The sequence below is a fragment of the Dermacentor silvarum genome, chromosome 2 (assembly GCF_013339745.2).
Source record: "Dermacentor silvarum isolate Dsil-2018 chromosome 2, BIME_Dsil_1.4, whole genome shotgun sequence".
NCBI lineage: Eukaryota > Metazoa > Arthropoda > Arachnida > Ixodida > Ixodidae > Dermacentor > Dermacentor silvarum.
Genome location: NC_051155.1, coordinates 76,519,822 through 76,546,235, shown reverse-complemented (window position 1 = coordinate 76,546,235; position 26,414 = coordinate 76,519,822). Strand labels below are relative to the sequence as shown.

At 45.9% G+C, this 26,414-nt stretch overlaps 1 protein-coding gene across 4 annotated transcripts in view; it reads left to right on the top strand.

Moving 5' to 3' along the window:
• LOC119441569 (arylsulfatase B-like) overlaps positions 1-26,414 on the top strand; it is an 85,557-nt gene that overhangs the window by 6,458 nt on the left and 52,685 nt on the right. For 3 of the 4 annotated variants that reach the window (XM_049661415.1, XM_049661416.1, XM_037706177.2), the window contains exons 2-6: positions 1,218-1,323; positions 7,471-7,750; positions 17,463-17,622; positions 21,882-21,994; positions 24,780-24,890. In XM_049661415.1, the coding sequence (XP_049517372.1) occupies positions 1,289-1,323; positions 7,471-7,750; positions 17,463-17,622; positions 21,882-21,994; positions 24,780-24,890 (699 nt within the window). In that variant the 5' untranslated portion in view covers positions 1,218-1,288. The remainder of the gene's footprint in view (positions 1-1,217; positions 1,324-7,470; positions 7,751-17,462; positions 17,623-21,881; positions 21,995-24,779; positions 24,891-26,414) is intronic. The other variant, XM_037706178.2, reaches the window with a different exon arrangement.

Here is a 26,414-nt window from a genome sequence, read left to right as displayed (position 1 = left end):
TGCTCAAGCATATAGTTGGTCGCGCGTTATGCAAGCAAATCGCTAAAGGGGGTTCGAGTCCTTTTCAAGCAATATTTTCGCCGATTTTGTTTCAAGCATCTCTCCATTTCTTAAACTAAGAAATAGCAACTTCTCATCTGTTCCTCCGTATAAGAGACGCAAGCGCACTCAAACTGATCAAAACTGCTGCCAAATTTCTGAACAAATGAAAGTGAAGGCATTTTGCATAAAAGATTCATAAAGAAATGTTTGAATACTGTGTTTTAAGATCCTGCGATACAACCGTGACTTGCCTTCACCATTTACGCTATCACTTGAGTACTTTCATGTGCTTCTTCTTAACTTGTTCGATTAAGCCTCTATAACTACCGTGACAAATTCCGAAAAAAAATGAGAAGTGCGGAATTTTTGAAGACCTGCATGTTTTGCGCCATTTTTTTCTAAAATTGTTTGCGCATATTTTTGCATTTTTTGCAAGAATTTCCAGAAATTGACGACGAGTTAACCGGTGGACACCACCGGTTAACCGGAGTACCAGTTAACCGGAGTAACCGGAGTACCAGAGGACACTCGTTGTGATGACGAGTTATGTTGTCATCGGCAGTTAAGGGATTTTAGGACTCTAATGATGAAGGCTGCTCAAAACAACTGCAGCAAAGATAAAGAGACAACAGAAACTGGATTTGTACATATATATTTATTTACGCCATGTGGACAAATTTCCAAAATCAATAAAGATTAATCCGAAGCACACGGAGCCATACTATCAGCTTCTCTGATGCAAAGTTTATTCGCATCGCACGAGGCATCTTTCCGCGATGCCTAAGCATGTCAATGTAGCGCAATGGTAATGTCTACAGAAAGCCGACATCGGGAAAAATCGTGGTTTTTGGAGTTCTTGCTTAAATCGCTTCTCGATTTCTGAAGCACATAACCGATGCACGTCCTTAGAACTTACATATATCAACCTGGGTGCGACAGATTGCAACGCTAATGGTTAGGCAAAAGATAGGTAATTTAAACAGCATGAAGCGACGTGATTGCTACCAAAAGAATGATCACGACCCAAATTGCGCTCCTAGAGCCACATGTATATTCATCTACAAATGTGTACATGAGAGAATCCGCGTCATTTACGTTGTGACTGAAGAGAAAAAAAAGAGAGGTTTTTGTAAAAAGTTATTGCAGCTGCATTTTTCGTACGGTCGACGTCGCAGAGCGTTCATCAAAGTCCCGACAGGAAGCGTCGGTTCCTTTCCATTCTCGCATTCGGCGCGTACGTGGCTAGATGCGGCGGCGACCAAGCACTAGGCCGTTTCAAGGGTGAGTACATGCAAGTAAAATTCAAGAGCCAAGTTAGCGTGGATCGCAGCCAGTGGAAACTGATCAGTGTACAAACGCTCATTTTTCAATTGTACTCAATTACTATACAGGTACTGTTTTATCACGGCCCTCACCAAACTCCACGATTATTTATCGAACCTTGCAATTATTAACTTCCCAATACACTCATTTCTCTCATTTTCACCTCGTTCGCTGTGATTCTGTTGCAGCAATCGCTAAAATTAAGCCTAAAATTATCTAACAGTTATTTACGGCCTGTCATAATAACGAATATTCGCTGGCGTACACTTTTGCAGTGCTTGACGCGTAAATACTTAAGGTATTTCTTTGGTGTCCGTTTTCCTGAACAAAACACCGGCTGAAGACTATTAGCACTACAGAGCAGCCACTAACTATTCAATTATTATTTAGTCAATAAAATATCATCAACAAAATTGCTGAACACTGTTGTGTTAGTAGTGAAAATCAAACGTGACTATGAACACTTGATGTGTCTTTGCAAAGCAAACGTATGTGCCGGAAAGTATTTCAAGCTTGACCTAACTCCCACAAACTCAGTTGCAGAGCTATATTGCTTCTATCCTGTAGAGAAACTGCACTTGAAGTCGAAATATTGACGAGAATGGAAATTCAGCCTTCCTAGCAGCAGCGAGGTTCAAGCGAATGTGGTTGCTGTAAGAGAGTGTCGTTTTTATTCAAGTACTAAGGACACCGTAAACGAACGTGAGATGTTAGGGAAAAAATAAGTTTGGCCGTGTAGTCAAATATCAAACATGATTGGCGCTGTTATATCATTTCAGGGCCCGAAAACTGGTGTCACAACTTGCTTTATGAGTTTGCAGTACGAATATCACCGTAAATTGCCGGAATTGACGAGGATTTTAAACGTTTTATTGTGTTTAAGTATTCATGTTTGAGGTCTTCGTAACAGCGCTTATCAACACGCCCACAAAATTCCAGAATTTCAATTTGATTAACACAAAAAAAGACAAGCTCCGATTTATAACAGATATGTGTTCGCAGGACAAAACATTTGGTGTGGCCGTGGCTGGTGGTATACAGTTATCAAATATCAAACAGTCAGATAGCTTAAACTTATTGCGAATTACCCAATTAATTTTCAACACAAAGTGTTTCAAATTTCCTCGATATTTTTGCTGTTTTGTATAGTGTTAGAGCACGTCACAAACATCGCCGGTAGTTTGGTGCGTCAGGTAACGGTAGAGTCATCCAACTTCAAAACTGCGTCCGCCATTTCCACGGACGTGTGAAGGTATGAGTGCACATTATTCGTTTGTATAATGAAAATGTTAGCTCGGACACTATGCAAAGGTTACAGAGAAGCTCATTTGGTTTCTTTCTATTTGCATTAGATGGTTGCATCTCAGATGAAATCGAGCCCCTGGATTTGTATTATGCTTCTCAATGAATACCAATCGTTCTTATTGTTGTTTACATTACGTTATAATGTAAATCTAGCATTGCAGTTGTGTAGGAATGCAGTTACAGAACCTACGCAATAATGCTGATTGCGATAATTAGTATTCGGTACTTTCTCCTCCCATATACATCTCACCTTGTAAAAGTTTCTAACGCCCTTTCTTTAGGTATACTGGCTCTCCCTATACACACAGAGATGTGGTTACGCGCGCGGAGGTAGCTACGAATAATTTCGCTACATCCAAATTAATGATACTCGTACCACAAGCTGAGGTCGGTATATATTGTGACACTCTTACGTGCGTTCTGGGTTTACACCTAAAAATGATTTGGCGTAACAATATGATACATATCAGACGACCAAGAAACAGAAATACGGATAGGAATATTGCAAACATTCCCGTCATAAGTTACTCCTTGAAGTTGACCCGTTGTGCATACAACTCATAGAATTCTAGCCCGCAGGAATAAAGAATATAGATAACATTTAGTACACACGGTGAGAGATATTCATATGGAGATATTTTAAAGCTCGAAGTTATGTGGGCTATGTTATATATATTTGCACTGAACGTGTTCTTTGTCCAGTGCGGGAGAGCAACAAATGAAGCAAACTTTTCGAGTAGCTGGCTATTGCATGCGGCTATCTATACACCGCCATGTTGTGCGCAAATAATAGCAAATATTTAATGCTAAACCACTACTTCTTAGCGACCTCCCTGCTCCTTAATTTTAACAGACACTGATCTGAAACTTTCTGCGTACTCCAACTGGCACACCACCAGGATTCTTAAAACTCGCATAGCTTTCCACGCTTTTATCACGCAGGTACTTTATTTTTCCACAGAGGCAATGTTTTTGTCACTGAATGCGGTTGCCCAGTGTGCGCACTCCTGTTTTTATCTTCCAGTGAATTTGCCCGCGTTCTGTGTTCTTCGAAGCAGTGGAAAGGTTCTAGCGCGTGGAGGCAAACGATCTGTGAAGCACCTAATAAAACACTAAAGCCTGTGAGCATTTAACCACTTTAGCGCCATGTACTTTAGTACAATTAATACCTAAACACTTTAGCACCATCACTAGAAAAATCTTGATGCTAAAGTGCTCTCTTTCCAGCTCCATTGCCGACGTCGAATTTGTGCAAACCAGTACGTAGTAAAAAAAATGAAAAGTTTAAACGCAGCGTTTTGTCCGCCGTATTGTGTCGTCCTTGTGTTACGTGTCAGTTATAGAGCTACTCTTGAAACACGGCAAAGTTCGGACTTGTCGGATGAAGCAGAGAAGGTTCCGCTATTGACCATGTTTCATGGAATGTATGATCGCGTGAATCGTAACATACTCTGTGACAAAGCTTTCTCCGTGATTCCCATATTGCATCAGTTCAATTCTACCTGCTCCACGAAAGTCCACCTGGAACTATGCGGCGTAAGGCTCGGTAGTAAGCTCTCTCAGCGCAAATTTATAGATACGATGAATGTGTAGAGGCCTATGAAATCCAGCACACTAATCAAGGTCGAATTGAATCACCGAATTACAGTAAACAAATGCTTGGTTATCACATCGCCGCTCGGAAATTCTAAACCACGATTGTACGGCCCTCCATTTGACGTCCTTAGTGACAACCACGCCTTGTGATGGCTGCCGACAGTGTAGAATACGTTTGGCTACCTTGCACTGTGGGCTTTTCTGTTGAATGAGTTCGGCCTGCGTGCTAGGTATGGGTGTGTCCATAAAAACTACGATGCGGATTCTCACTATTGCTTCCCCGCGTCATGTGACGTGGCTGACGTCTCTGTCTTTGACTGTGTTTTTTTCATACTAGAGCTACTATACATGCATTCGGAGCAGCGCAAACACTGCTGGATTTCGGCTCATTTAGACTACCTTTACAACTTCTCTCCGATGCCACGCACATCTCGTGCTATTCGAAGCTTCTCACTTTGCCGTGAAGGACGGATTGCTCTATTGCTGAAACTAGGTTTCCGGTGTTCACAGCTGGTTATTCGTCGCCTCTCGCCAGCTTTGCGCCATTGTTTGCTCATATTTTCACTCGGACGCGATATGCGCTGTTTCAGGTCTCTTCAAAACTTGTGCCAGACTCCACTTTTGCTTTTTGCTGTAAAAGTTTCTACAATTTTGTGCAGGGATCCATCCGCTCACGTGGAGCGGGCCAAGGCCACAAAGCTGCTGCTCGCCATACGTGTAGTATTTTGTAGCAAAGTGTGGACGCTGCTCTACTATTCGACAGCATATGCATCAGTCTTTGCTGATCTTTGCACATCTATTGGAAACCTAGAGAATACTTTGGCTGTCAAACATATGACGTGCTTTATGGAAACAGCTACCCCTACCAGATCCTACAGCCAACGGCGTTGCGTGCTTCCTCTTTCCACGCTTTATTTTCCGTCATGGTGCGACCCCGAACTTTCTAGTTAGATAGGTCGTGTGTGGTTATCTCAGGTAATTAACACGCTCCTAACTGAATGCCGTGCGTTTCAGCGCACCAGTCACCTAAGAACTAAGAGCCTGACAGAGCGATTCAATGGCACACTGGGTAACACGCTATTTATGTTCACTGAATCCGACCATACGAACTGTAACATCCTGGTACCTTTGGTGATCTACTCCTATAACCACCCCGCAAGCAAGGACGAGGTTTTGTCTGTCTTCCTCATAGATGGCCGTGAACGTTCCTCCTTTCTTTACGCGATTATTTCTTACCTGCCTTGCCCATAAAGTGCATGTTTTGAAGTTGCATATGGGCGGAGGATTGCCGCTAGCTTGTCCACTCTTTTGCAAATAATGATCAATTGCCACCGAAATTTCCATCATGATGACCAACAATTCACATGCGCATTACGGCCGGTTACCCTGTATGGCCTGGCTCTGGATCCCTTCAATCACTCCCTGTCTTTCCTCTAAGATCCTCACCAAGTACCACTACCTCCACCGTGTTGTGCAGGCGACGTCCCCTGTGAATTACGTCATCCAGCCTCTCACGCCATCTGCTGAACTACGTCGCCGCGATAGTGAACCCGTGAATATAAGAGCACCTCGAGTCTTATTAGCGCCTGGTTGTCTTTCCCTTCTCTTGATTCGTAAATTGTCTCCCTTTTTCGGAGGTCTGTTGTAGCGGAGAAGATTGGAGTGTACTTTACTCATGGCGCCAACACCATGATCGAGAGCTGAGCTCTCGCGTTGCTGGAACATAATTACAATGAACCATCAATCAAGATATCTTCTCACATGCCGGTTTATGTGCTCATACACCGAATGTGGTACAAGGCCCATAAATCTCGCGATGCATACACAGTAAATATTTAGCTGACACCACGCACTCAAATCAAGCCATCCGCAGAAATAATAGGCAGATTGAGCGACTGATCTGTATGGTGTAGTTACCACAATAGTGATCATGATTCATGCCTATCTGTATCTTCCGCCATATTCCGACGACATGCCTTGTTTGATGCCGGCTGGTTTCCATGTTGGCCAGGGCTTGATACCCCTTCTAAATTCACCTTGTAAATAGTTTCCCTACTGTGCTTTCACGTGACAATATTTTGTAACGCTTCGTGTCATTTATTGTTCTTCTTGCCTTTCATCATTCGCTCACACGAAACCGAGCTCCTGCTAACGCCAGGTTACTGTCTTTCTTGGTTACGTGCAAAGCGTTACCAGACATCTTTTAGATTAGCCAGCTACCATACCTTACAGCCATACACGTTACCTATGGGGCATCCTAGCGCAGTAGTTGATACAACGAAAATCAAGAAACGAATATTTGCGCAAGGTGGGACTCACCCTCTGCCTTCCTGCATAGTAGTCCGGAACTCTAAACATTAGGCCAGAACGGCACAGTTATTTCTATCGTGCCAACGCCAAGTACAGATTACTTGAAAGGTGGCAGAGTGCGCCAAGTCGCACAGCATTGCGTACGAGAGGCCGTTCGCGTACAGGCACACGTGCCACTCCACTTTCCATTTGGTGACAGGCGCTGAAATGAAATAGGCGAATGATAGCCAACCTTAACAAACACTAGATATCGCATTCATCCTCGTGACAATACTCCGTCGACGTCTCACCGTGCGCATTCGAATGAACTGTTATCAATATTGCTGCATAACATTGTCATTGAAGTTGTGACTATTGTAGTGGACAAACATAAAGGTTTCATGAGGTTGCACGATGCATAAAATAACTATAAAGGCAGTTGCACGCATCGCCATTTAGATTTTGTAGTATTTAACTACCCGCTACACGAACGCTTCGCTTACCATAGATTCAAATATGCAGTCTGCATCTGCGAAATTTTCTCTAACGGCTCAACCACGTGGAACAGGAGATACGCGTCTGGTTACTACCTATGCGTGAGCTTACGCGGCTCCGACTCCAACACGATACGCGCACAAAACTGTAGCATAGAGCTTCTAAAGATCACCCGCAGCGAACCGGTATTGTTTGAGCTCGAATTGAGTTTATCGCGAACTTCAATAATGCTTCTTTATATTATATGTCGTTTATCTAATATTATAGCCACTCCATTGTTTTCAAATTGAGAGAACCTAATGTTTGTATGTGCACATCCTCAAAACCGGAACCAACTTCTTAGTGTACTGGTCCCGGAAAAGGCATGCCGAGCAGAGTGGCATAGAAATACTGTTTTGTACCCTCACTTTTGACGCGCAGGGCTCTCACGGGATCAGAAGAGGATGCCAAAGCAGAACAATGGTTTCTTAACCACGGTGGCGGTGACGCAGGCGTAGGAATTTCGCCTGTGACGCCACCCGCAGTCGCCGCTCAAGGACACCGAAGAAGCCCGCTGCATTGTGTCACAGTCTTCACATTATTGCTGGTAGCAGCAGCGCTGGTCGTGTTGCTGCTGTGGCTGACAACGCGCGATGGACGGATGCAAGCGTCGTCACGTACGCGGCCGCCTCACATCGTGTTTATACTTGCCGATGATTTGGTGAGCAGTTATCTTATAGCGCTGCTTCTAAACTGTCTTTCTGTCTGCCTATGTCTGTCGAACATAATGATGTCTTGCCACTTTCTCTGTCATTGATTATGTAAAAAAAACATATCCTTAGGAGAAAGATAGAAATAAAGGTCGGTCTCAGTGGGAATCCAGTCTAGACCTCCGGGGTGCCAGACGAGCACGCTTCCCTGAAGCCATGGCTGATCCACGGCTCTGGCTTACTAAGAGTTGTTGTCGTTGTTGCCTCGAAACATGGCTCGTACCCACGAGGAGGATTGGCCACACTGGATAAAATAAAACATACGCCCAACAACGAACAAAAGTTGTAAAGGTGAACAATCAAAATTAAGATTTTAGCAACTCCTTAACACAGATTTTGAGAAGTCCTATACATAAACTAACTAAATGAAAAATTAAGAGAAGACTAACTACAAAAATAAAAAAATAACATGTCCCACGGTCGGTAGCCTAGCAGCGTGTGCCTAGTGCCACTGCTCGCGCGCTCGTCGTCGTTTTCTGCCACAGCTGGCTCCGACGTCGCTCATCATGCCAGCGTTCCCATACTGCCTCTCGCGTTCATGCCACTGCTCGCGCATTCGTCTTCGTCTTCTTCCACCGCTCATTCCGATGCTGCTCATCATGCCAGCGTTCCCAAACTGCCCGTACATCTGCGAAGGCGTTGACGGCACTGGCCCACGACCTGTAGGCGTGGAGATTTCGGTGAGTTCTGTCGTGCGCTCCGATTGACAGTTGCCACAATTCTTCCGAAACAAATATTAATCGTGACAACGATTAAGACGTTACATGTTTGTAAAACATGTAACACTTGCATAATTTTTTTCTGTGCTAAGTAGTGAAGAGCTGGGAATATTGCCGCGACGCTATATTTGCCCAACCACGCTGACGACGAAGACGATGACCTCGAGCGTGCAAGCGAGGTGCTAGAGAAGAAGTTTGGACTGATCGCTTTGTCCTAATTATCTGAATTAAATACCGCTCTTCACTCTTGTATCCAGTGAGCCGCGACACTAGTGGAGGTGCTGGGTATCGCATCCTCGCCTAATGATTGGGACGACTCTTGCGAGTAGCTCTGCATCCAGTCCTTCAATACATCATCCACGCGTGGAGACACCTGTGCACCGCGCAAGCCGGCGCCTGCAAGTTCACAGTTTTTGGGCCACGTTGTAAGCCACACAGGTGTCAGACCTGATCCTGAGAAAATCGCAGCTCTCGCAAAGTTTTCAAGGCCTACGGACAAGAAGGCAGTCAGACGCTTCCTGCGCCTATGCGCATATTACCGGCGATTAATTGCGGGTTTTGCACGAATCGCCTCACCGCTCACCTGCCTAACAAGAGAATATGTCGGGTTTGTGTGGGGCGAGGAGCAGGAGGCGGCATTTAATGAGTTGCAGCAGCGTCTACAAACTACACCTGTTCTTGCCCACTTTGACGTGGATGCGCCCACAATGATCCACACTGATGCCAGCAACGTAGTTCTAGGCGCCGTCCTTGTTCAGTGGCAAGACGGCGCTGAGCGAGTCATCGCTTACGCGAGTAGAACACTGTCACGTGCCGAAACGAACTACTCCACCACAGAGAAGGAATGCTTGGCTGTAGTATGGGCAGTTACCAAGTTCCGCCCGTACATATACGGCCGCCCATTTCAAGTCATACGTGACCACCATTCTCTCTGTTGGTTGACCAACATGAAAGATCCATCTGCACGTTTGGCACGCTGGAGCCTACGGCTTCAAGAGTATGACATGACAGTGGTCTATAAATCGGGTAGGCAGCACTTAGATGCTGACTGCCTCTCCAGATCGCTGATCGAGTCGTCAGGCGGTGATGATGACGTATCCACAGGCTTTTTAGGAGTTGTTGATGCGGCCACCATCTCTCAACAACAACAAGAGGAACAGGAGCTCGCTTCTCTAATTGATTTCTTAGAAGGCCGCACCACAAACAAGCCTGGATTGTTCTCAAGGTACCTGTCGTCATTCTGCATACGCAAAGGTGTTCTTTTTAGAAATAACTTCTCTTCAACAGAGCACAGATATCTACTAGTCGTCCCTAAAGCTCTCCGCAATGAAATATTGCAGTCCTGTCACGATGAAGCTACCTCAGGCCACCTAGGGTACACAAGAACATTAGCGCGGATCAAAGAAAAGTACTACTGGCCACGGCTCGCAGCACAGGTGAAGCACTACGTTCGAACGTGCGTTGACTGCCAACGACGAAAAGTACCACCTGCGAAACCTGCCGGACTATTGCATCCTGTTCCAGTGCCGGAAACGCCGTTTGCACAAATTGGGATGGACCTTTTGCGCCCATTCCCAATATCTGCCGCCGGAAATAAGTGGATCATAGTTGCGACAGACTACCTCACGCGATATGCAGAAACCAAGGCACTTCCGAGCAGCACAGCAGCCGAGGCCGCACAGTTCTTCATTGAAAACGTCGTCCTGAGGCACGGTGCTCCAGCGGTCATCGTAACCGACAGGGGAACCACGTTCACGGCTGAACTTTTGCGAACTGTACTAACGCTCAGTGGCACGGCACATAGCAGGACGACAGCCTATCACCCGCAAAGTAATGGACTTACGGAGCGCCTCAACAAGACTCTCGCAGACATGCCGTGCATGTATGTCGATGTTGATCACAAGAACTGGGACCAAATATTACTCTACGTCACCTTTGCTTATAATACGGCTCGGCAAGAAACAACAAGAATGACACCATTCAGTCTCCTCCACGGTCGAGAAGCGACTACAATGCTGGATACTGGATACAATGCTTCCTCATGATTCCAGTGATTCCGAGACTGACGCCGCAGATTTTACAGCGCGCGCCGAAGAAGCAAGACAGCTCGCGCGCGTTCGCATAACTAGCCAGCAAGACCGAGATGCCCGACGTTACAATCAACACCATCGATGCGTCGTCTACCATCCCGGCCAAAGAGTCTGGGTTTGGACTCCAGTACGCCGCCGGGGCCTCGCGGAGAAACTTCTACGCCGATACTTCGGTCCATACAAGGTTCTACGACGGCTTAGCAACGTCAACTATGAAGTTGTTCCTGACAGTCCATCCTGCTCAAGGCGCCGTATGAACCTGCCTGAGACTGTGCACGTGGTGCGCATGCAACCTTATTTTTCTGAATGACATGGGTACTCTTTGGTTTGATGATCAGCGGGTGCTACCCGCCGAGCATCGGGACGATGCTCCTTCTGGAGGGGGCAAATGCCGCGACGCTATCTGTGCCCAACCACGCTGACGACGAAGACAATAACCTCGAGCGTGCAAGCGAGGTGGTAGAGAAGAAGTTTGGACTGAGCGTTTTGTCCTAATTATCTCAATTAAATACCGCTCTTCGCTCTTGTCTCCAGTGAGCCATGACAATAAGGTTAACTCTGTAACTTGAGGATTCCTTTAACAATCGCGGCTGCTTGCAACATCCCACCACGAAGCCTCGGAAACTAAATTCTGAAATTTACGAATGTTGAAACCAAGAATCGCACAACTCTGGAGCAGGTGTTCTAACAATACACCACAACCATACCTCCTGCGTGAGGAATAAAAATTCCTTTACAAGTTTACTCTTTGATTTCGGGAAATAGTTCTAATGGGTGAAGTTAAGGATAGCGCCTGAAAGCATTAGATTATTTCCTTCGTAGTTAAAATTAGGCCTTATAATTACACAACGACCAACCGAGCAAGCAACACCCTTCCTTGTCATTTTCGCTCATCTTAAAAAAAAAGAACAGTTGCTTTATAATCTTACCGCGTTCAACAAAATGCTATTAAATAGGCACATAATAAGCGGAATACAAATATATCACACTTTCTATTTCACACTGTACCTCATAGTGCACAAGGGCAGCATAAACAATGAACATACTAGGAGAATGTCAGCAAACTTGAAAAAGTGAAAACTTCGAGAGGCAGACATAGACAAATCGACAGGAAGGTGTTTGGAAGAACAAGTTAACTTTAAGAGATTCTCCTAGTATAACCATGTATCAAATAGCCCAACAATCCACTCCCATACACAATGAACAGTGTGCCTCTCCCTCTCCTTCCATCCAGTCATCTGTAAATCATGGTCATGCCAATGCCAAGTCATTGAAGCAGATAATTTTGCATATCCTGTTTTATCTAAGCAGTGCTCCAGATTCCTATTTGCATCGCTTTTCTATATCGGTTAGGTTCAAACCAACCCATGCACTTCTATGACAACCCAAGGAAATAAAATGAAGTTATGCCACCACCGTATCCGATTTGCCCGCAAAATTTGTTATAAATGAGTGGTATCTGGCACTAAAGCAATTTTGGCAAAGCCGCATGCAGAGTTTGTAAGTGCATAGTTTTCTCGTTACCAGCTTTCAAACAGCACCTTAGCAGACGACGCGTACACCTGGTGTTTGTGGCTATGACGTAAATCCCAGTAAACTGCTTCCAAGTATTTCAGTGCGCCCCAGGCACCCACGTGCGCCGCCTTATATCAGAGGTCATGATGAGGAGCTACGCGCTCTAGATCATTCGAAGTTATGGAAGTTGGTAATGGCGGCGCTATCTTTATTGCGATAGCAATTATATGGACACTCCAAGCGCATTTCTGCCTTCGCCGTCGTTGTCGCCGTGAGGTTCCGGATAAAGTCCAACGGCGCTAAAATGGTCGCTGCACTCCGTATGCTGTATGTGCGAGTGAAAGTGCGCGAGCGACGCGCGTTTTCAGAGAGAGAGAACGCATGGCGCAGAGCAAATCAATGTCTTCCGTCGCGCGAAAGGCCGTGGGGGGATGGGAGGGAGCCAGGGGAGGCAACGTTTAGATGCGGCACAAAATGCGCATCTTGCGACCGGGCGCAAGGGAAACTGGCACCTAAATCTACCCCGCGAAAGGAGGAAAGCGGGAAGGCAACGCGGCAGGGAGGGGGCGCGGCTTCTACTATGCCAGCGACTGCGTACTTGTGGTTTGCGCGGTTGAGGCCTGTCACGCGAACTTAATCTTGAAAGCGATCTCCCCACGGCTCTTTGTATGCGCTGTGCTTTCGACACTCAGTTTTCGTTGAAGCGATAGACCGCACGAACCTTCGCTCGCAGCTGCAGCCGCGCTTGCTCATTCCAGCGTTGTGACGGTAGTTGTCTGCGATAATCGAGTGTGATGTATTCATGCTTTATTGTGCGCGCTCACACCATGCTTGTTATTTCCGTTAGTAAGGGAATGTGTCCATTTTTATGCAGCCGACAAAACTATTATCCTTACTCCGTATAGCTCATTACTAGTAAAATTGCTATCACAATTGATGTTTCGCCTTTCAGGCGAAAGTGCGACTTTTTTAATGCGGAGGCATTGTATGTCTAACCAACGAGGAAACCAGTCCGTCGGCCCGTCCGTCCGTCCATCACGTAAGACGATCGCTTTCAAGATACGGTCCGCAGCAGCAAGCGGATTGACCTTCGTGCTGCCTCTCACTTCAACGCGAACTCAGCGGCGTCCCCAACGCAGATCCCTTTCAAGATAGGGCCCGCGTGTCTCAGTTGAACGCGAACTAATCGTCGAGAGCACAGTGCAGACAAAGGTATAGCAGCACTCGCCGCACCCTGTCCCCATCGCAGCTCGCTTTGAAGATAGGGCACGCGCGGTCACGCCATGTGCAGCCACCGTCAGGGTACGGTTGATCACGGTTCACAATGACCCCACGTGAATGGATAAGACGCAAAATTTTGATAATGGTTTATAATAATCAGAATGTAATAAACGCAGCTGCCGCCACCTGAGGTAGCTTCCTTGCGTCATGAACTCACCTTGCGCCACCATCCGCAGCAGTACGTGTCGCCACAGCGCTGTCGTTTATACTGGTCGGATCAAGTTTCATAACGTTGGTAATGACACTGGGCTGCATGAAGATGACCAAGTGGCACAATGCTTACGCATAATTTGACAACTGCCACAAGAGTTTATGCGTGAATTTTCATTACGTCCCGGTATCAAAAAAGTGGTCGCAGTTTCAACTGAAAGGCGAAGCACCAATTGCGATAGCAAATTTGTAGAGAGCTATACGGAGTAATGATAGTATCTTTATCAGCTGTATAAACTTGGACATGCAGCAGCACCGGCAACACGCAGAACTAATGTCGACGCCGTCGGCGTTTTGCCCGCGTTCGCACAAAATGCGTGCGGCGTTGCCGACTGTTGCAGGAGCCTCTGATATAAATAGGCACTTGGTGCCACCGCTAACCGTCACTTCTCTTCCCCCCCCCCCCCCCCACCGCCTTTCGCGTGTCGGAAGAAGGCGCGTTTGCTCTCATATATGGTGATTGTAAAGAAGGAAAGAGACGCCTACTTCTGCAGCCCTTAAGGAAGCACGGCGCAGAACGCGCGTTTGTTCGCCGTGGGTTCACTCCCAGTTAGAGCGCGTCCCTCGCGCCCTTTCACTCGCACATACAGCGTTCGGCGGCGCGCGGCGACGATTTCATCTCCACTGACGTCATACGGAACCTCACGGCAACGGCGATGGCGACGGCAACGGCGACGACGACGGCGACGCCGACGGCAGAAATCTGCTTTGGAGTGTCCATATAATTGCTATCGCAATAAAAAGCGAAACCTTGCACTAGGCCGCGCAAAGCTCGAGACACAGCCAAGCTGGCCGTAATGCCGACACCACGTTCCACCGCGTTGCAATGCCGACAACGCGTTCCAGCAGACCCGCTCCGTGAAAGCGAGTCTTTCTCTCTCTCTCTCTCTCTCTCTCGGACTTACGGTCGTCACTACGCGTTGCATAGCGCAGCGTGCATCACCGACACCGCGTTCCACCGCGTTGGAATGCCGACAACGCGTTCCATCAGACCCACTCCGTGAATCCCTCTGTCTCTCTCTCTCTCTGGCTCTCATTTTCTTTATCTCGCCCCTGAGCACAGCGCGCAAAACGTCTTCTTCACCTCGCAGAGCATGAGCGCGTGCGAACGCGCCAGCTGTGGACGAAGACGACGACGCTCGGACGCAGTCATGTGGTAGCATAAATGCATGTTCTGCAAGCGTGCCTAGTGGTTACGATGCTCGCCTTGGGACCGTGGGTACGCGGGTTCGAATCCCGCCTTGGCAAGAAAGTTTATTTTCTTTATTTCATAATAGTTTCTTGATACGAACCACAAATTACGAAAACATACTTTCATCATCAGTGCGCGTGACTGCACGACGTGGGAACAAGCAGACGAAACGGAAGTACATCTCTCGTGCTGCTGTGCGAAGTAAAAGAATAGCACGCAGACATCCGGTCTGTACGTTTTATTACTAGTTCTCTAAACTTTAATCCGTCGATTGAAGCAGTAGGTTAAACAGGTAACTGATGTTGCCTTCAATAATTCTCTAAGTGAAATGTCACTACGAGCGCCGTCAGAGCACTGCGATCTACATAGGCGCACTTGTGTGAAATACGTCGACTCTCCGGCTGGCAGCGCGGCACCCGCGAAGAGAAGGGCGAACGGCGTTTAGTTCGAAATTTGACCTGTTTCTGGGGCACGTAGAGGTGTAATACTTAGCAGACATGATCGCTTGCGCACATTGTATGCACTGCGCTTGTCAGCTCAAAATGGCTAGACCTGGTGAGGGGGCCTTTAAAGAAGTCTTCCTTGGGGACTACACTCCCGCCCCCTTGTTTATTCCCGTATAAGATATTTGTGTTTCCAGTCACTTTCATGGGCCGATCCCTGAGATAGTGAAGCGTAAATATAAGTGCCACTTTGAATGTGTCACATGGTGTATGAGCCACTGAGGGCCACTATGTATGTTGTGACTAGGTATGTGTTATTGGATATGTATGTGCCCCTTCGATTATGATAGCTGCAGCTTGGTACGTGCAAGTGGGTCCACTTGGTATGTGACGACTATGGTGAAAATGATAACTGATCAGACAAATTTTGAAGTTCACTTAAGATCTAGTAAACGTAGAACAAACGTTATCGCCCTAGCGGAGCTATCGCAATATAGTGTTCACACACCCAATCCTCGCCCCCACCTCGCTCAGGAAGATTGTCTTTGATCAAAGTCAACTTGAGGTAGAATTGCATTCCTTTTTTGTGCAGTTTCTGTTCTAGTTAAAGAACACAACGGTACAAGCGCTCGGGAGCCATGGCGTGAGAGGAAGGGGGGGGGGGGGGGCTTATCGGGAAACAGTTTAAAGATGTGACGTGCCAGTGTCTTCTTTTATTTTTATTTTGTACACCACACTTCAGGAAAGCGTGAGACGGCATACATCCCGACGACTGATTGATTGAAAACTCTATTATTCCACCGAGCAGGGGTGCCCGCCTCTTAACCCACACGTAGGTAGGAAGGCAGGACGAAGCAGTCCCTGCGCGTTGAAGACGGCGAGTCTTCACGGCCTCAACGGCCAGGCGGATTGCTCGACTCTGGTCGTCTTCAGCCGCGCTCTGGAGCAAGGCCTCCCAGGCTTCTCTATACTGTCAATGTTTTCCTTGGCCCCTGGGGAGCCAGCACATTCCCATATTACATGGTCTAGCGTACCTTTCTCCTTACAAATTTTGCAGAGGGCGCCGTTATAGTCCCTCGTCTGATAAGCAGATCCAATATGGTGATATATAATTATTTCCCTGGAGGTGCCGCCAAATGCGAGCGTCCTCCAGTGAGAGAGATCGATTCGGAGGGGGAAAGATTCTTCTTTCAGCTTTGAAATTATCTACAATTTCCTTGTATGTGATGGTGTTATCTTTGATCCCTGGAACTGGCTGCTCTAGAGTTGCACGGTGGTAGAGTGCTCGAGCGAGCTCGTGAGCGGCTTCGTTACCTGGGACTTCTTCATGCGCCGGAACGCAAATAAAAGTTATGTCCCTGCTAGGAGGGGTTTTGAGTAGAATTTGGAGGGCCTCTTCCGAGATTCTCCCTTTGGTAAAATTTGGGATAGCTAATTTGCTATCGCGTAATATGACTCCCGCTTTTGTACCCGCACAAGCGAGTGCTACTGCAACCTCCTCGGCTGTACAGGCGTCCCTCGTGCACGTGGAGCACGCTATCTTGACACACCCGTCGCCATCTACCACCGTCTATACCGCGGCCGCGTCTCGGCCTCAAGCGGCGTCCACGTACGCTACTTTATGCGCCAGGTGTGCTTTTAAGTTTATTTACTAGAGCCTTAGCCCTGTGAGCTCTCCTCTCTTTGTTGTAGATAGGATGCATAGTTTTAGGTAGGGAGGCAATTCGGAAGCGTTAATGCACGTCCAACGGAATGTCCTTCTTGCCAGTCGGGGCACCTCTGTCACATTGCATTCCTACCCATTCCATGGTTTTTCTCCCTGTTTTGAACTGGCCTAATATTTCCAACTGAGACACTCGTACTGCCTCAGTGAGCTCAGCCGACGAGACCCACCCATCAGCTGTGACAGTGCATTGGACTCGACGTTAATGTGCGTGACACAAATTTGAGACATGCACAACAGGACTAGGGCACGGTGTGGTAGAGGCACAAAAGATTCACATGCAGGAGTACCTGTGTATATAAATACTTTGTGCCTCTATGTCATCCTTGTATGGCTGAATTGTTTTATATTTGGGCCCAAATATAAACCGCCTTGCCTAAAACAAAGAGAACACATTAAGATACTTACGCTCTTTACGTCACTAAATGGAATTCCTAGCTTCCTTTAGCCGGTGCTCTGATCACTGATATTGACTAAAGTTTATCCACAGGGTTGGGCCGACCTCAGCTACAATGGGAACCCGCAGATACGCACTCCAAATATCGATGCTCTGGCCTGGAATGGAGTCCGTCTCACGAGACTCTACCACCAGCCCTTATGCACACCGTCAAGGACAGCGATCATGACTGGGCGCTATCCCATACACACAGGTGCGGCTACTCTGTCTGTCTTACACATATTGGGCCTCCAACTGTGAAATTATGCAGTCTAACATCCATAAACTGCGCAGTGCATGATAGGAACCGTGTAGCGGAAGGATCGAAAATTTATTTGGCCCCCGTGTTTAAATTTTTTTATTGTGCCACCAATTCACGGAACACCATCATTTATTTTTTGAATTCCGCCCACCATTGCAATGCGGCCGCTGTGGCTGGGAATCGGACTCGTGACATCATGCCCGTCTGGGTAACGCCATAGCCACTGATATAGCGGCGGGTGGGCCCATAATTCGGGGAAAGACAGTGTGAAGCCGTTTACTACACAGTGAACTAATTTCGAGCGAAGGATCGCAGGTGCAATAGCAGATTACCTGGCGAGCCTGTCTTGGTGAACGCAAGAGATGGCAAGCCTTGTAGATATCGCCTGTGATGGCTCAAGCTCAATAATCTGTAAGCTCTATAGAGAGCAAAAAAAAGATAGCAATGTTCACACATATGGTAAAATATTACTTATACTAATGAAGCGGGAATAAACCTAAGATAATTAATCATTTGTTTGTTGTAATTTGAGCAGTTATTATGCGTCACCAATTCGGTCCCTAGATATTTTAGCTTCTGGCATCGATTGCCTACATGATTGTGTGTAGCGCTCCTGAAATAAATGCATTGATTTTGATAAAAGCATAGTTTCTCGATATGAATCCACAGGAATTACCTAAATCGTGCAAGTTTTCTGGTTGTTCTCCTGGGCATGCCGTGTTCCGTTTATATGCACGTATCCTCGTCATGTGGTTCATCGCTCATTGTCGGAATCAATACTACGAAAATCGCCCTGATCAGAGCATTTATACATACGTAGGAATTCTGTAAACACACTGTTCTCAGTTTCTTAATTGCTTTATCTGCTACAAAGCTGTTATTTCAAAATATTCATTAACGAAATTATGCTATCTATAGAGAAATCAATTACTATTCTTCCTCTATTTCGTACGTCTGGCAAAAAAATGTTTTATTTTTTGCAGCAGAATTTTTGGCTCGAATTCTCCATTGCTGATAACTGCCGATAGTACTCTGTGTAACAGCTGTCGTAACGCCATTACTTTCATTAGGAAGTCAAATGAAATAAAAAAAAGAATACGGCATTGCAAGTTTCATCTATTGACCAAAGACACTACGGTAACTTTCGATTTACAACTAAAAGCCCTTAATTAACCCACACTCATATTTTTCCAACGTACTCAGACAGGGCGCGTTAATATTATGTGGACTACCGAAGACTTGCTTGCTTGCCGTGAGTAGTGCAAAGCTGCGATGTGGTAATATGGTAGCTGTCACTAAATAAATCTCATCACCGTTGTATGCCAATGCGGCCATGAATGCACAGTCAGGTGCAATATGAGCTGCAACACGTAGCCCATGGTTGAAGGGTGCACCAAGTCTGCCCGCAGGCGCCGCCATAGGAAAAAAATCCTGAACTAAACGCCATTCCGATTACTGGTATTTATGAAACCAATTTTCGTATGTCAGCGCCGTCATGTATTTTTGGGTACCTTCGACCTGGGTCACCATGTTGCAGCTCATATTGCACGCAACTGTACGTCTTTGTTTTAGCGTATAAAAACTAATACTGCATGTAGCTGCCTCGGACGACAAATAAGCTTTCACCGATCCTAACTGCTATTGCATTCGTTTTAAACGAGGTGACAAGGCTAACGTAGATATTGCGCAGAAAAGTTCAATGGATGAACTGGATGCACAGGTTTCTTATAGACATTAAATGGGGGCTTTGCGTGCGGTGAAATTCCTGGTGTTGGTATGACAAGGGAAATGTATTTTCTCTGACAACAGTGGTACAATTACCATTTCAAGGAAAATGGAAGTCATAAATAGCCTAAAAAAGATGGCTGGCGGTGCGTGCATCTTGAAGATTGCAGGCTTCATACGCGTCTTTGCTAAGCCTTCCTAAGTGCAATAGCACCGGTGAAAAAAATCTTCGACAAACTCATAGGATAGTTACGAGTCACTAACGCGAATGTTTGAGCGCTAGTTTGGTGTGCACCTATACGCGTTTTCGGTCTCAACTTCTAGCTCGCCGAAGCCCTTGGGAGTCAGAAAGTCTAGCTTACGCCATCACACTCCAGTATAAAGAATGTTTCATAGCACTCAGCTTGAAACTAATATCATAGCCCCTTAGTAGCTTTTTGTGGTCACGAAACTCCCGCCTCAGTTTGATATAGAGCCAGCGCCTGCCGCTAGGGGCGCCGTGGTAAAAGAAAGGTCACCTAGCCGAGCGGCCGCCGCAGACGGTGGCGGTATTTTTTCTGCTCTGGTCGCGTTGCGGCGGAAAGCCCAGCTTCTTTTCGGTTTTATTTACATTATATTTTGTCGTAGCAGTGACAGTATCCAAACTTGAAAATCTGAGAGTGTTTTCTAAACGAAATCAAGGCGCGTATATAAAGTAAACAATCTCAAAGTCAGCTGGCGGCTCCGTGTGTCAGCAGACGACGCGCATAGAATTCTTCTTACTGAGAAATCTGCCATTAGTTGGCCCAACCGGTTTCGATTAAAAACTTTTAAGCGAATTTTATGTGCTATACAAAGAATAAGACATTAGCGGCGTGGCGTTGCCCGTAAACGACAACCTGAGCTTAAGCTCGTGTGCTGTTACTGAATTCCAATTGCACTCGAGCCGTTCAGGCGATGGTGGCAGATTGTAATCGCACATACCATAAAATTTTCTATGACGTCAGAATTAGTTTGGAACAGGTACATCGGCAGATCGTGGCCGTGAATGAAACTCTTGCTTGAAGGGAAGTATTGTCATTTTCATGTATCGCAAGCTTTGCTAGTTTTCGTGCGTGTTATTCCAAATGTGCGACAAAGTTTCAAAACGCGATTTTCGTTGTCAATATACCCTATGAAAACCCAAACGGATTATTAAGCCCGACTGACTCAGCACTGTGCTTATTAATCTCTAACTCACACAAGCAGAGTAACGAGGATTGACGTTGCACTCAGTACCATACCTCCTTGGAGAACTGCGACGCATAATAGTATTTGAATCGCGAGCGTTCTTTGAAGTGCAAATGCAGCCGTTCTAACTCGCGAAAAGTCTTATGAGAAATGACGTTTAATTTTCGCTTTCACTCAGCACTGCTGTAGTGTAGAGCTCAAAAACGATCTGAAAGTTGTATTGACACAGAAAACTGACATCTTGCTTTTCCTGCCGCAGTAAGTTCATAATGTCCCATTTATCACGGCTGGAAGCCTAGTTTGCTTCAGGAAACAAAATTAGTTCTGTGGGTTCGCCCTTTTGAAAGCCGTGCAGCGCTGAGGTAGCAAACTTAAGCAAATGTTAGTTAGAATTGTCAATAGCTGTTGCTATCAGCATGCAAAATCCATAGGCAAGAACTCAAACTAAGTGCTTATGCGAATAATTTGCCGTCAAAAATACCAACACACAGACAGTGCAATCACGGTTACAGGTCATAAATATTTTATTGTTTAAACCAGAACAAAGTTTTTATATGTGCTTTTGTTCTCATGGACAGATACTAATAGGCACCGATGATGTTATTTGAAATATGTAAATGAAATAAATCTTGTAAATAGAACAGGCTACTGAGAATCACGCGCACACGCACACAAAGGCCGTCCAGAACACGAGGAATGGCAGTAGGCCTGAGGCGCGGCTTGTCCCTCGGCAACGCTACGGCGTCACCGTTTATCGTGAAATCGTCCGTACGGAGATGGATGATGGACCAAAGTACTTCGCGCACACACGCAGATATATACTTGGGCTCGAAGCTGAAATCATCCGTTTCTTGCCGTGGTATGACTCGCTTCCAATTCTCGAAGTGCTCACGAATACTCGGCATGCAAAATAGCGATACCTTTTCGGCACTGCCTTTGTAGCTGGAACTGCCCGCCGGCACACAATATCTAAAACACTTCAATTGTAGAATACCAGAATTCGGATCTTGCCTTAAGATCAATCACAAATATAAAGTACGCGTCCAAACTTTGAGCCCACACCGGCCGCATCTGCAGTCTCTCCGGGTTTAACACCGAGAAAGGTGGCCTCTCAGCTGCGGTGGCGCCGCAGCGCGGCGGCTTCATGCGACATATCAGCTCTCCCATAGAGTGACGGCGGAGTTTCGTGACCAGAAAAGTATTGAGGGACTATGGCCATAGGAATGAAATTTGATCGTAATGAACGTACAAAAAATGACACTTGAACATCTCCATAGGCATGCAGCATTTCGTTATCAAGATGTCCGAGCCCAGGGGATTGCCACTCAACTTGAAGCTCCTTCCAGAATGGCTCAACGACCTCGGATACACTTCTTACATGCTTGGAAAGGTATAATCTTCACATGGGTGAGGTCAGTTCCGTGTTTTGCTGTTTTACAGGTACCTGCGCAGTGGTATCTGCAATGTTCACTTTCGTTTAGAAATAACGCACAAGAGTTTGGAAGAGAAGTGCCATAGATTGGAAGAGAACTGCGATGGAATTTGCGTTATTTCAGCGTCAATGTGAGACAGAACGATATAGCCCCCTCGGTGAATAATAATCATGTAGCCAGTTTACTTGGTATCGTTCGTTTTTTATTCATATTGTGTTATAACCTTACTTCCTCACAAAACATAGGAAAATAAAACAAACATTTAGTTGCGCTGCTAGAGAGTCCTTAGAAGGACGGGAGACCACCGAGTGCGCTGTACCGCCGTCTGACCTACTGCATAGTTGACCTCAACTCAAACGAGAGAGTAATGGCTATATTTGATTTATTTTTTATTTGTGAAAATCTGCAGGCCTGTTATGCATGGCCCAAGCAGGAGTAGGTGCGAATAAAATAATTATTTTGCACAAGGAAATATATACAGGAAATAATAAATACCTAATTACAACACAATACTGTAAACAAGCACTCAAAGAAACAAAATGTTATTCTTCGATATATTTCTTTCTCGTGATCAGGGGTTATTAATAATCAAGTATTTATGCAAAAGCAGAAAGCGTTGTGACAAAATACCACACGATTGTAACGTGCTGTGTGAGGCATCATTTGCTGATGCAATTTTTACAAGACGTTTTCTGTCTTACTGCGTGCAAATACGTCATCATCAACACGATGCATATCGGGTACCAGGTAGACGCGCGTTTTGGTGCCTTTATTGCTTCTCGCGCTCCGCCACAGCAGCTTTCGCCTTATAAGGGTGCGTTTCAAATACTCATATTAAGCGAAAGCTTGTGTGCTTTTGAGTTTCTTAGCCTTTTTTTAGAACATTTTGCTTCTCGATAAAGTCTTGCAGATGCATAATGACAGCATGGTTTATTCCGTTTCGGCCTAATCTGAATTCTTCAACTCGACTGACACGACACATTCGGCGTTTTTTTACACCTCAATCACAACCCAAATTTTTAGTTTAGTCGGTTTAATTTTCATCTTCTGGTAGACTATACAATATCAGGTTGGAGCGTTGGCTCCTGCCCTTTAAATCAAAAATGTTTTCGGATGGCTCCACCGATAAAGGCTTCTTTGAGTGCGAAGAACTGTCCAGTCCATCTATCTTCATTATTGATAAGCTCACGCCCTGCATAAGCTTATCTAACTCAGCCGCTTTGCTGCTTAGTGTACGGCTTTAGAGGCAGCCAGTTGCGCCTTTAATTATTCAATGTCTATAAGAATAGACCTGCCCATCCTGTCCATTTGAGCATTCATCACTGCGAATCCGAAATTGCGCAGTATTAGAATGCTGAGCAAACCGCTGTTAGACATTTATAACATAGACTCACAAAAAAAATAGCGGTCTTCATTTTCCTCATGCCACGAAATTGCGAGTAGCTTGAATTTCTACTGTGTGGGCTTCGCTCATCAGGAACGGGCTGAGTATATAACATATTGACTGCACAAAAGTATATCTGTCCCTTTGTTCCTTTTAAGGTGCACAGCCGCCTACTAAACAATGGAAAATCGTTCGGTTCAAGCGCTGTGTATACTTTTTTTCACTATTGTGAGAGAGTACAAGTAGTACGTGATCAACAAGCGTTTCTTCCAAATGTGTAAGTGAGTGCCTCACTCGCGGTCATTTGCTGCAAACTTATCTTGGAGAGCCCCCTCTTGCTACCTTTTCATATTAGAGCAGGAAAAACTAAAGGATTTAATTCACAATATCACTGCAATATTTACTGCGGCGAAAAAAAACCTTCGCTGTGCTGTGGTAGCGTAGCGCCACAAAGGAACAGCTAGTGTTATGCCAGAAGTAAATGTTAATCCTGCGAACGGAGGCAGCAGCTTGGAGGCAAGACCTGGCCGACACCTAGGCGGGAGACCAGTCCACAAACACGCCGGCTTTGAAATAAAGTTTTTCCGTCCATCCGTCCGTGCATCCGTCCGAAGTAGGAAAACGGCCGCAGAGGGTCCGCATAAACAGCTTCACTGTAAAACGTCTGTTTTACAGCGAAACATCTCTTCCACCTTCACCGGGACTTTTCTCGCAGCTTATGGCATTATATAAAACAAAATACAACAGTAAAAATGACAGCAAGAAAACCATGCAGGCTGCTGCCACTTCAAATTACTGTTGATCACTTGGTAGCTATGTAATTTTTGGTTAAAATGTTTATTTAGGTGCTGGTGAAATGTCCGTGGCTTCACAGCTAGGTTGCCACGCTGGGAATTACTCTGAATATGCGAGAGAGGTGTTGGTTGGAGCTACCACTATAAAGCGCTTGATACTGACAAGAATCTGAAGAACAAGCGTTTACAGGATTAGTGTGCCAGTTCTTGTTTCCTTGTGTGTATTACGTGCGTTTACAAGAGCGCATAAAGACTGCAGCAAATTTGATACGTTATGAAAATGTTCATACTAAGCATTAGCAATGCAGCCACCTGGGACTGCTTACCTGCTTATGCTTACTTGATTGGCCCGATTATATTGGAAGACGTGATTGAGAGAGATGGGCTTCCGGGTCATTCTAGCTGCACCACTTACGTGTATTTCTGCGCGCAGAGTTTTACGCCTTGGCACGAAATGTTCCAGAATTTTTTGCGTTACCGAAAACTATGCAATAAGACTGTTTTGCCTGTTAAAACATCATCTGACGTATTCCTCTACACTGTCGTACTAATTTCAATTTGTAGTGGCACCTTGGTTTCCACAAGTCTGCGTATACACCGACGAACCGGGGCTTCCTGAGCTATGTTGGCAGCTGGGGCGGAAGCTGCGAATACACAACTCACCAGAGGGCGCCGGTGAGTCAATTATTATACTATCAGGAAGGGCGACAGGAAGATGCGCCTTTCGGTTAACTTCTTTACGTCCGTTAAAATATTTCTCACGCTGCCGTATATCATGAGCTGAAATTTGGAGGTATTATTTTTGCACTTGAGCTTACTTTACTAGCAGTTCATTCATAATGATGGTATCTATTACAGGCAGTGCGCAAGGTCGCTGAAGTTTTCATCAAGTTATGTGTTAATCGTCAAGTACTATGTTACTGATAGTGCTTCTTTGTTGTGCTGAGTTAAAATTTGTGGCTTGCCTCGTGCTTCACGCATGCGTAAGCAGAACTACGTGGCCACAAATAATTCTCAATTTACAACAAACACAAAGTTCTTCAACTCGATGATCTGTGCAACTCGGAGCATGCGTGTAGATATGACGTCTTGAAAAGGCAAGTGCGCGATTTGATATTGGTGCAGCTACAGACACATAAAGAGTACACACAGTGGGATGCATATGGTTCATTCGTGTCGATCTCTTTTGATCTCTTCACGCAGTTAGCTGCTTAAAGCCATGTACCAGGTCGCAGGAATACAGATACTAAAACATAACACATATTGAACAGCAGGATCAATTTATTAGTTGTCACGCAGTGCTCTGTGTTTGTATCGCTGTGCCTGGGTGTATCCAATACGTATCTTATTTTTCAGGTATCAGAGCACTGTAATATTTGTTTCGCAACATTTTAGGGTCATCAATTCTAATATTACTGTGATGACTTGTGCAAATGTATAAATTTTGCTAATGAGCGATACACGTCAAAAGAAAAAAACACCGCTATCCACGAAGTGAATTATGATGAGTGGGGCGAAGCCCTGGGGATCGTTATACCGTAATATCACCCGTGACATTGCCCCACTCGAGCATGTAAATGCGTGACAACGCGGTGTACAGTATATACAATGTGTTTTATTGCTCATAACGCGTATATCGTGTTGAGTTCCGGGTTGCGTTTCGATTTCATTTTTACTGCTTTATGGTCGGAGAAATGCACAGCCAGCGGTTCTAGCGGATACACACTAAAGTTTGCAAAGACGAGGTCTATGCACGTTCCCCTCGTGGTCGTGGGTTGCTTGTAGTCGTAAGGGATGCACTGTAAGAAAGCAGCTTGTTGTCGGCGTTGCCGCTTTGCCGCCGTTTCGCTCGCTCTCGCCTCCGGGGTAACTTGCTGTCGGCGTTGCCGGCGAGCCGCCGCTTCTCGCGCCCTCAAATCCGGGTCCGCTTGGTGTTTTTACCGCTTTGCCGATGCCTCCCGCGCTCTCGCCGCCGCAGTAGCTTGCTGTCTGTGTAGACGCAGAGCCGCAGCATGCCGCGCCTCACTTTGTCCATGACAGAAAAAGATTGTGTGGTCTGGAACGATGGATGGATGGATGAGGCTAAACCATTTAAACCAGGCGGTGGCATACGCCACCTAGCCATGACTATTAACATACTTTGTGCTTTGTGGTGGGTGAAATTTCACCCCTGCCTTGATTTTATCCACCAATCAGATA